Raw genomic sequence first — 12,697 nt, forward strand, 5'->3', positions numbered from 1 at the left:
AAAAAACAAAAAAAACCCCAACTGTATTATGGGTGGAGTCCATTTTGCAAAACTCATCAGCAAAAAAAAAAAAAAAAAAAAAAAAAGCACAATGTAAAAGCACTGCACAAAATAAGATGATGAGCTGCACAATTCACCATAGCCAAACTATGGAACTAGCCAAGATGTCCATCAACAGATGAATGGATTACAAAACTGTGGGATATGTACACAATGGGATTTCACTCAGCCATAAAAAAAAAAACCTCAATTACATCATTTTCAGGGAAATGGATGGAACTGGATGACATTATGCTAAGTGAGATTAGTCAGTCACAAAAAATAAGAAATCAGATGCTTTCCCTAATATGTGAGAGTTAGGGAGAAATGGGTCATAGGAGGAACTCTAGATGAAAAAGGAAATCCTATAGAGAAACAAACAAGGCAACCTAAAGGAGGAGAAAGGAGGGGGGAAGAGGAAAATCTCTAAAACACACAATGTACTTAAACATATTGAAGTCAACCACTAAGCCGAGCAAGGGAGGGAGGGACGAGGAGGGAATGGGGTGGGAACTGGGTAGGGGTTAAATCAGTGATGTGTACATGTCTGTACACACAAGTTTTTTTACCCCAATATGATGTATCAATATAATGCAACAATAAAAATTTAAAAAAATAAAATTTAAAAATAAGACCATGAAAAGAACACTTATTTACAGTATGAGAAGTGAAACAAGAAGGCAGAGTGTTTTCTTTGATCACCTTTAGCTGGGAACATGTACATCAGGCAAATCAAATTTTTTACTGCTCTGCACATCTGTGAAAGACTGCTAACATGCTTCAAGTATTGACTTTAGGGTTATAAATAAACTATATCAATAGAATATGAATGAGTAGCTACTATTTATGAAAAAACATCTCATTACAATTTCTGATTTGATTGCCACCAAAAGACAGTTTTAAAAAATCCCACTACTGTTCAGTTACTATGTAAACATAAGTGTTTGGACTAAAGTGCTCCAAGTAAATATCTGAAGTCTTTAAATGACTATTTTTGAAAGTGTTACTTCCTACCTGATATATTCTAAAAGGGATATAACGAAATCCATTTTCTTCTGCAGGATATTCCATGAGTTTCCGATTGATGGCCCAAAATTGGTCAAATCTATCTGAAATGATAAATTATGTTATTAAAAATGTACATTCTAATGAAATACCTTATATGAAAATATGAAAATCTTAAACATCCTCATAGAAGTTTTGAAATGGTATAATTTCTTAGTTTTATCTCTTTATAACTAAATATAAAGATATAAAATTAATATTTCTACAGAACTGTTTAACTTTCTATTCAAACAGACACTTTTTCTTATAAGAAAAACAAACCCTAAACAGACCTTGATTGTGTTAAGGCAAATAACACCAGGTAGGGAGAGTTACCTTGACTCAAAACACTGAACACTGAAATCATTAATCACCAAAATATAGACAAGATTTTAAAGAGATGTAGAACTTGCATTTGTGAACTGTTGGCTATAGCTTATGCCCAGATTGAACAATCTTTTATTTTCAGGTCCAATTAAAACTTTATGATATAATTTACATACCATAAAATTCATCCTTTAAAGTATACAATTATACAATTCAGTGTTTTTAAAAAATATATTCAGCCAGGCATGGTAGTGCATGGTTGTAATCCCAGCATTTGGGAGGCTGAGACAGGAGGATCACAGTTCCACAACAGCCTTAGCTACTTAGTGAGGCCCTTTGCAACTCAGTGAGGTCCTGTTTCAAAATAAAAAATAAAAAAATTAAAAATAGGGCTGGGAGTGTAGCTCAGAGGCTGGCTTTGAACCTGCCCCTGGGTTCCACCCCAGTACCACACACACACATACACACACACACACACACACACACACGTGTGTGTGTGTTTGTGTGTGTGTGTGTGTATGTGTGTATTAAATTCAGAGTTCAGAATACTTTTTATAAATAGAATCACACAACATAGGTCCTTTACATCTGATTTTCCCCCTTACTGGCAGAATCAGAACTTCATTTGTTATTATGACCAAATAAGCATTGTCATATGGAGTTAAAAGATTACCTAATAAACAAGTAAATTTTTCCCATTTTCTGACAATTAGAGAGTGTTACTAAAGAGCCGGGCATGGTGGCACATGCTTGTAATCCCAGCATTTGGAAGGTTGAGACAGGAGGATCATGGTTCGAGGGCAGCCTTGGCTAATTAGTGAAGCCCTTTGCAACTCAGTGAGACCCTGTTTAAAAATAAAGAATAAAAAAATAGGGCTGGGGATAGAGCTTGGAGGTAGAACGGCCCTGGGTTCCATTCACAGTACCACAAAAAAAAGTATTATTAAGAATATTAGCTGGGCGTGGTGATGCATGCTTGTAATCCCAGCGCTTGGGAGGCTGAGACAGGAGGATTGCACAGGTTTGAAGCCAGCCTCAGTTACTTATTAGTGAAGCTCTCAGCAATTTTGTGAGACTCTGTTTCTACATAAAAAGTATTTTAAAAAAAGGTCTGGGAGTATAGCCCGGAGGTGGAAAAGCACCTGGGTTCCACCCCCAGTACCGCCAAAATAAATAAGTAAAAGAATAAAATAAGAATAAGAATATTAACGTGCAAATTTTTGTATAGACATGAGTTTTCAATTCTTTGGGGGTACCTTAGAGTGGAATTACTGGGTCATATGGCAATTCTGTTTAGCTGCTATATGCTATGTTTCAAGGAACTGCCAACCTGTTTTCCAAAATGACTGGACCACTTTACATTTGTACCAGCAATGCATGAGGGTTCTGATTTATCTCCAACCATGAAGCTGCTTTTCTAGGTTTTTATCTTTTTGATTATAGTCATCCTAGTATGTATGAAGTAGTATCTCACTCTGGTTTTGATTTGCATTTCTCTAATGACTAATGATGCTAAGTATCTCACTGTGTGCTTTATTGGCCATTTGCACATCTTCTGTGGAGAAATGTCTATCTAATCCTTTACTCCACTTTAAATTGAGTTCTTTTTTACTATTGCGTTGTAAGAGTTCTTGATATATTCTAGATACATGCCCTTCATCTAATATGTGATTAGAAACATTTTCTGATTCTATATATTACTTTTTAAGCAACTCCTTTTTAGATTATCCAAAATCTTATGTTACAATGACTTTCTTTTCTTTTCTTTTTTTCCTTTTTTTTTTTTTTTTTTTTTTTGGTACTGGGGATTGAACCCAGAGGCATTCTGCCGCCAAGCTACACTCCCAGCCCAATTTTATTTCTTATTTGGAAACAGAGTCTCACTAGGATTCTGAGAGCCTTGCTAAATTGATGGGGTTGGCTTTGAACTTGTGATCCTCCTGTCTCAGCCTCCTAAGTACTGGGATTAAAATCGTTCACCATCACACCCGATACAAAATATTTTTATACTCAGAAGTTATCACAATCAATTCTGTATAAGATGGGCATATAGCTCCAGAATTTCAGTTCAGCTTACTGTTAGAACACACACTTTTTAGTGTGTAGTAGACTTGATTAGTAGTAGACTTGTTTAAATCCAATCTACTAGAAACCTATTGATACTGCTTATGACTTCATAACTATATATTTTTAAAAACACTATTTTGTTGTTTCTTTTTTTCTCCTGTCCTGTAAAACTATGGTAGGCTTTTAGTCTTCCTGACATCTTCAAACTAGAGATTATTTATAATATACTAGAAAATGTAGGACAAGAAATTCAAGTAACATTTTACAGATGATGAGGCCCAAGTTATTACATGTTTAATTAAGAACCAAGACCAGAATCTGAGTCTCCTGATTCACAGGATGAAGATCAGCACACATTAACCTAGTGGTGCCTGTTTCACAATAAAAAGGGTGCATGTGTGTGCAAACACACACTCTTCAAAAATCCTGGTGGCTACCAACTTTTATTTACTCTGCTGAATTAAACTTTCACATTCATTTTGTAAAAAAAATAAAAAATAAAAAATTTTAATGCAGGAAAAATATTCAGGCTGGGATGTAGCTCAGCGGTAGTGTGTTTGCCTAACACGTGTCAGGCTTTGGACTGGATCTTCCACACCAAATTTTTAAAAATGAAGAACTCCAGATTTCTCTATGTAAATAAGACAAAAATATGCTGTTGGATTTGTATTCTCTGTTCTTTCCATGGAACAACAGCATGAGGAAAAATGCAGCAACTTTAAAGAAACTGCCCATTCTTCAACTTAAGCTTTATGGGAAGAAAGAACTCATGGCAAAGTAATTTTCAACATTTGCATGCCAGAAGTAATGGGCCTAAAATCTCCCTACAGGAGACGTGGAGGACATGTAGCAGGACTTCAGGGACTGCCACAAAAGCTCAATTCAGCTGCTTAGGACCCTCAAGCAATAAATAGGACAGGGGTGAGATGACCCCACATTACATACTATCCACTGCCAGGTCCTTAACATCTACAATGTCAAAGACAACAGGTATGGAACACCAAATAAATGCCATCATGACAGGATACAAAAGGAAGACTCAAAACTGTTCTTTGAAAAGAAAAACATACGGCTGAAAATCACTACTGAATGGAGCCCACTCTTCATAAGCTTTTGCCTCTACTACCAGTATTACTCAAATCAGTGCTACAAGTTGCTGTGTAATACAGTGTTTTAACCAGAGGCTTTCAAATTAGATTATCAGAAAGCATATCCAAATACAGGCCTGTCTGAATTTAATTTCTTCATATGTAGTATGTTAAATATCTTTGTAAGGCAAAATAGAAGGGGGAAAAATAGTAATTACTGGTAGTCTGCAAAAGCATTTAAGTAGTAGGGGCTACCACTTAATTGATGTGTTTCTTCAAACTTGACTTCTGAGTAAGTCATATTAGGAGAATCAGGTCTAACAGGGCAAGTGAGGGTGAATCAGGGCAAGGAACAATCTCCTTCCTGCAATATATCCATCAGTCCCTGAATGCTGCTCAACAGAAATACACCCACACATCCACATACTCACCAGCCAGAAAGGACTCTGGCTCTATGGCACAAGGTTAAAGTAACAGATACGTCTGACGCAGAGCTCCTCACTAAAGCAAAGTGGCTTTGAAAAGTCTTCAGGGGCCCTGAATACTCATCATGAACATAGCAGTATGCAACAGCAGTGGGCTGGCCTCTGCATCGAGTCTGCCATCAAATTTGAGGGGTGCCAAGCCTAAAGGAAGCTAATCCTTAATCCTGTAAATAAACACATCTTGGCAGTAGGACTGTATTCAGGGGAATTTGTGATTTCAGTGAATCAAAAGAGCAATAAAACATTTATCATAAAAATTGTTGACATAGTCCCTTGTTTCTGAAAATAAACTGAGAAGACAGTTTATAGAAATATGGGCATTAAATTTTATACTTAAAAAGAAAATAGGGCTGGGGGTAAGCTCAGCAGCAGGGTACCCCTGGGTTCAATCCCTAGTACTATCCAAAACAAAACATAGCATGAACACTAAATGTAGGTAAATATGTCATAGACAAAAATCTAAGGATACTAACAAAAAAACAAGATGCTAACTTAAGAAAGCCCATACAATCCTGACATTTTGAATATGATACAGTGATAATGATTCTGCAACTACAACTATGGAAAATAGCTCCACTGAGAACTATTTGGGATACTCTGATATTCTTCTAATAATGGGAAAGATAGAAATAAGATAAACGTAGAGTTCCAAAATCTTAAGCGTACTCTGAAAATTAACCGGATGCTGTGGTAAGAAATACATCCTAAACAGAAAGCCACTTTGGAGATAATGATCAGGATTTGACTCAACATGCTGCATTTTAGATTAACAAACTAGCTTATTTTACACGCCTTTTAAATTGGATGCTTATCTTTTCTAGTATTCTAGTGTTTCAAAATATTGCAATCTTTTAATACTAATTAAAATACTGGCATAAATGGTTTTATAATACTGATATGTAATTTTCAGAATTTCTGAGTCGTCTACAGTTTCTAAAACAGTAAAAGAATAGGCACTCGATGAGTAACTAGAAACTAGCACTGCTTTTTCTTGGTTGAGGAAACATCTTTAATAAACAGAATTCTGACAGCCAGAATTCCTTACTGCTTCAGCCACTAATCAGGACTGGTCTACAAAGGCAGAGAGGAGTACAGAGAATGTCACAGGGCTGGAAATAGGAGCCTGAAGTCATGAAATTCTCAAAATAAGTGATTTCTAAACCTTTGTTTTAAACCTTTGTTTAAAAGTATGTTATGTCTGGGGGAAAATGAAAAGAAGAAAAGAAAAATATATAGAAGATGTCTTACTTCGGAAAGGTATTCAGCATTGTTAACAGTATACTACTGATATATTTGTCAGTTAACAGTCACCTCAGCAAAAATAAAATATTTATCATTCAAAACAAATATTTATATTTACAAGAAATTTACATGGTAAAATAATGTGGCTAGGCCACATTTCTAGTCAGTTCCCAATTAATGCTGATGCTACTGGCCCATGGTTTATACTTTGAGAAACACTGTTCTAAAGAAAGACCATGAGAAGCTAATGGACTAAACAAGAAAGGACTAGGAAAGTAAATACATCCAGGGTTTTTGTTCTCTTTTAAAGAATCTTGAACTGCTTTAAAAGCAAAAAAAAAAAGTTGAACTAGTCAGGCAATAGGAGTTGCCATCTTGGACAACTTAGCAAGACCCTGTCTCAAAATAAAAAAATAAAAACAGGGCTAGAAATGTAGCTATGGTAGAGTGCTTACCCTAGAATGTGCAAAGCAATGGTTTCAACTTCTAGTACTAGAAATGAAAAAAAGATATTACAAATTTAGGCCTTCCTCCTGTAAAACTGAATGTTCCCTAAAAATTTTCTCAACTACTAATAAGAATATAGACTAAAGTATCAACTTGCCCATAGAGATTTATACATAGGTCAACAGAACCTCATATGCAGAATATATTCACTATCATCAATGAACTCTGGGATAGATGTCCCTTCACTGTTATCAGTGGACTCTTTCCAACAAACCTGTCTAGATAAGTGTGTCATGAAATAACTTGATTTTTTCACCAAGTTTTTATCATTCATGATATTCACTGTTAACTACCCAAAGCACTATAAAAGTATATGATCCAAAACATTACAAAATGTATATATTCAGCCGGGCGTGGTGGCACACACTTGTAATCCCCGCGCTTGGGAGGCAGAGACAGGAGGATCGCGCAGGTTCGAAGCCAGCCGCGTTGGTGTTAGAGACCCTGTTTCAAAAATATAATATAGGTCTGGGAGTGTAGCCCGGAGGTAGAAGGGCTTCCAGGAACCCCAGTACCACTAAAAAAAAAAAAAATGTATATATTCATTTAAATCATGTAATTTCAAGAGCAATCTTTCCCCAATAGCCAAGCAAATAATGTTTATGGCTATATATTAAAACTCAAATGCATAGTTTTAAAATCCCCACCATTATTTTTGATTATGGAAAGGAAGACATAGAGAAGTTGATTTAAAACATATATAGTAAAATACCTATTTGTTCCAAGGTAAAACTTAATTGAATGCTCAAGCTGATTACAAATTGCTTTAAGCAACTAACTCACAAAGTTGCAGGTTCCTGAATGCCACACACATACTTCAGACTGAATTTACCAACCTGCAAACCAAAAGTAATACAGACAAAAAAACTACTCAATTCAGCTTTACGTAGAAAAAAAAGATATCTCCCAATGGTTAATGGAAACAAAACTGCCAAACACCTATAATAAACAGGATTGTTCCATATTTCATTGCCCTCTGTCACTGGGGCACAAAGTCTGTCATATCCAAGATGAAATCAAAAGGATGGCACTCAACATGAAAATAAACAGTATGAAATTAAAAGCACTAGCATTAGATTACGGTCTAGTAAACCTTTTCCATTTATTGATACACACGTAACTCTAGCAACATTTAATTTAGGCCATGTCCATGTAGATGTCTTCTAGACATCTCAAAAGTATAGCCTCAAAGACAGTCTCAAGAGCTGTTTTCTATCTCATATCTATTCTCTACCTAACATTTCATATCTCAATGTACACAGCACCATTATATAAGTAGTGACTCAACTCTGAACCAAGGAATAATTATTTCATCCCAACCTCTACATGCAACCTAATAGTTCTACCAATTCTACCTTCAAAATAAACACCAAATATTGACTTCTCTCCATATCAAACATCACCACCCTACATAGCACCATATTCTTTTTGCTGTTGCTGTTTTTGTTTTGTGAAACTAGACCTTAAACCCATAGCATGGCACAACCTAGGCAAGCACTTTACAACTGAGCTACATCCCCAGCCCTTTTTTATTTTTGAGACAGGATTTCGTTTTAAGTTGCCCAAGCTGGCCTCAAGCTTCTGATCTCCCAATTCAACCTCCCCTGTAGCTAGGATTACAAGTGTGTACCATCAGGCCAGGCCTCATCATACTTTTCTTCCTATCACTACCAACCCTGCCACCACCATCACCATCATCATTGTCATCATCATCACAGGTAGGGGAGTTTATTTTTAAACAGGGTCTCTCTTAAGTTGCTAAGGATGACCTCAAACCTACAAACCTCCTGTCTCAGCCTCCCAAGTACAGGGGTTAAGGTGTGTGACACTGCACCCAGCTCTTCACCATATTCTTGTACCTGGATTAGAGGTATACGAGAGCCTTTCTATTTCCATTCATCTCTTTCTATTTCACTCGACATTCAGCAGTCAGGGTGTTTTTACACCATACTCTGCATCTCATCACTCCCTGCTTAAAATCCTCCCAAGATTTCCCAGTACAATGAAAATCCAAATTCCTTTCCTTGGCCTCCAAAGCCCTACAAAATCTGGCTCCTTCTAATCTCTCCAAACTCTAAAGGCACCCTTTCTTCCCTGGTCACTACATCTAACATATGCTGGTCTTCATTCAGTTTCTAAAAACATACCTGTTATGTACTGAATATTCATGCCAATAATGAGCATGTGACGAGGAGATAAGGAAAACAAAACAAATTTAACAATTATGTCTGGCAATGAAGAAATGAAAAGGTAGAGAACACTACTGAGGAAGACAGTGTCATATATTTTTTTAGCATCCATTTTTTAACAACACAATGGTTTTCTCAGAGAAAAAGGCAAAACACACAGCCAAAGTGCAATGTTCCCAGAGCTCAGAGATATATAGAGATATGGGGCTTTAAGCACAAGACCTATGTACATATTTCTATGACTGTGACCTCACTATTATGTTTAGGATATAGAATATCCCCTCAAGAGCTCACACACTGATGTTCAAAGGTGATATAACTGAATGTTATACAAGACTTATTAAACATCATTAAAAAACATCTGTGAAATGTGTAATTCTGTGAGCAATATATATGGCAAAGGAGCAGAAGAGAGATGAGAATAGATATAATTAAGACTGGCCATATATTGATTACTGCTTTGGTATAGAGATTCATTATACCATTTTCTCTGCTTTTTTTTTTTTTTTTTTTTTGGTGTGTGTGTGGGGGGGGTGAAGATACTGGGGATTGAACCCAGGGGCATTCTACCTCTGAGAAACACCTTCATCCTTATTTTATTTTGAAACAGGGTCTTACTAAGTTGCAAGGGGCCTAAGTTGCTGAGTTGAGGCTGGCTTCAAACCTGCAAATTCTCCTGTCTCAGCCTCCCAAGTATGCACTATACCAGGCTTTCTTCTCTACTCTTCATGAGACAAAAGGTTCAAGAAGAGTACTTATGCCTCTTGACAGTTCTACTTGGGAATCTTCTTCTATGTCATCTAGACCTAAAACAGTACCTAACACTATAACAAAACTGTAGAAATGGACGTTTCAAGATACACAAATAGGTAATAGCTTCATTAAGTTTAAAAACTCTCATCTGTTTTTGGCAATCTTTCTATGATACTACAGTTATTTCTGGAGAATTATCTATTATCTGTGACCTAAGTCCTGCTTAATAAGAGGGAGCGAAATCAACAATAATTACTCATCAAGGAAGTCCTTCTTAAATCAACTAAAACAGATCTACCACCAGAACTGAGAATATATGATTACTACTTTACAGGCTTTGAATTTTAGTCCTGTGAGCAACTATACCTTTACATTTACAAGGGCACTCCAACTTAGAAAAGAGATTGGCTATGGTCACACAACAATGTGCTCCAACTCAGACCTAGAGATATAGTTCCAACACTTTATTATTTACCACTAATAAAAAACAAAGGGGCCCAATTACAACTGTCTATTATACAAGTCTCCAAAGATCTGAAATCACTGTATATATCATTCACATTGATAACCAAACAAATGCATTTTCAAAATATACAAATTGTTATAGATGTAACAACTGTATCCTATCGTTGTAACAACTGTTTCTTCTTAGAAATCAGCTTTAAACTAAAATGATATGCTACCAACTAACTTCTCTAAAAAGCTAATTTTGTGTGTTGGCCCTCTGGCTACCTGGAGACTAAGGCAGGAAGATCACAAGTTCTAGGCCAGCCTACAACACTCAGCAAGATCTTATCTAAAAATAACAAAATAAAAAATGGTAGGAATATAGCTCAGTGGTAAAGTGCTTGCCTAGTGCATGCAAGATGATACTTGGATTCAATCTCAAGTACCACCGCCAAAAAAGAAAAAGAAAAAGAAATACTGAAAAGATTAGCCACATTTTAACAACAGTATGAGTTTAAAAGAAACAACATATTTATCTGTCAAAATTTGCATTTATGCCCGGCGTGGTGGCACATGCTTGTAATCCCCGTGCTTGGGAGGCGGAGACAGGAGGATAGCGCTGATCCCTGTTTCCAAAAATAAAAAAGTATAGAATAGGTCTGGGAGTTTAGCTAGGAGGTAGAAGGGCTTCCAGGAACCCCAGCACCACCAAAAACAAAACAATAAACAAACAAACAAAAAAAACTTGCATTTATTTCGCAAGTCTATGAAATTGAACATCATTCTTTTTTAAGAATATAAACTCAGAAAAAAAAAAAGGACTGAAACAAAGTCATATATTATGGTATATTATCACAAAAATACTTTTTAGTGACTTACTCAAATCTCTACCTTATAAGAACAACAGTTGTGCTGTGACAACTACCTCATAAATATTCTTTCTTTTCCTTTTTATTGATCATTAACTATTTCATGGAGAGGTTAAATAATTTTTTTGGTGATTCTGTGGTTCCTGGAAACCCTTCTATCTCCGGGCTACACTCCCCGACCTATTTTTTACATATATATACATATATACCTATACAATACACACACACACACACACACACACACACACACACACACACAGATATATACATATTTATTTTTCAAACAAGGTCTCTTAAGGCAGCGCGGCTGTCTTCAAACCTGTGCGATCCTCCTGTCTCCGCCTCCCAAGTGCAGGGATTACAAGCGTGCGCCACCACGGCCAGCTTATTGTTATATTTTTAATTCTAAAATGAAAACTTATAAAAATACCAAAAGAAATATTATGCATTACATTAGTTTCCTTGGTTTCATAAGCCTTTCTTATTTCTCCTTCACAGAGAGTTTGGAATTAAAATTAGCATTTGAAAGTATTCAAAAATTGTTTAAATTTGTTAAGTCATTATGTTTTACAGGTGCAGTTCTGAATGAAATAAATTTACCACCTGCTTTGTTTCAATTCCAACAAGTTTACAATTATCCTAAGTAAAAGATGAAATCTATTTGCCTTCACAAATAGAAACTTCTTTTGGAGGAAAAGAAATTCTTAAACGAACTCCATTTCTACATATAAATACAAACAAGACACTTCTTTATTTTACACTAATATTAAACTACGTAGGAAAAGCTGCTAATGTAACATTTCCTCGTGGCATTAAGAATAATATAATGGAATCACTTAGTCAATACTCTTTCTACAACCACACTAAATAGGGATAAAAAAAAAAACATGCCCACTAAATGCTGGTGATAAAAAAAAATTCCTGGTACTCCAAGGAGAAATATGATACCAGAATATCTACACCATGTAACCATACCAGACAATAATAAAATACAAGGGAAGAAAGACATAAAATGGATAAAGCGCCATGATCGCATGAAAGCATAGCCAATTCTGCCTCCACTTTTCTGTCAGCTTTGTGAAAATGGGCCATGCTTATTCCATTAGTGCTGGATTGTCACCAGTTCCTGGAATAGTGTCAGGCACATGTTAGGTATTCAATAATTATCAATTAACTAAACAAAGAAAAGGCTTCACAGAGAAAGTGACAAAAGACTGAGCAGTAAAACATGAACAGAAGTTAGAGACAAAAAGGGAGAAAGAGCATTCCAGACAGAAAGAACAGCATGAATACCACCCAAATTTCAGCATTTTACCTTAAATATATGTTGTACAAGCAACATTTACCCAGCTAATGTATCTTACTTTTCAAAGTACAGAAAATAAAGTATAAAGGACTTCAGTACCCATGAGTTATGTAAGTTCAATCACAAAGCATCACAATGAAGCAACATAGCCACTCACAGTCAAAAACAATAAAAAACCAAGTATATTATCATCTATCACAATTAAGTGGACATAACCAAACTCCACTTCAAAATGAACTTAATAAAAATTTAACTTAATAAGCCAGGTTTGGTGGCGCACCCTTGTAATCCTAGTACTTGGAGGCTGAGACAGGATGATCTGGGGTCGGAGCTA

General features: G+C 35.9%; 1 protein-coding gene across 3 annotated transcripts in view; it reads right to left on the reverse strand.

Annotated features, from left to right (window-relative positions):
* ATG5 (autophagy related 5) overlaps nt 1-12,697 on the reverse strand; it is a gene marked incomplete at both ends in the record, with an annotated part of 99,411 nt that overhangs the window by 44,109 nt on the left and 42,605 nt on the right. For 2 of the 3 annotated variants that reach the window (XM_080700204.1, XM_080700206.1), the window contains one exon: nt 1,054-1,148. In XM_080700204.1, the coding sequence (XP_080556330.1) occupies nt 1,054-1,148 (95 nt within the window). The remainder of the gene's footprint in view (nt 1-1,053; nt 1,149-12,697) is intronic. The other variant, XM_080700205.1, reaches the window with a different exon arrangement.

Source organism: Muscardinus avellanarius (genome assembly GCF_963383645.1).
Source record: "Muscardinus avellanarius genome assembly, chromosome: 8".
Lineage (NCBI taxonomy): Eukaryota > Metazoa > Chordata > Mammalia > Rodentia > Gliridae > Muscardinus > Muscardinus avellanarius.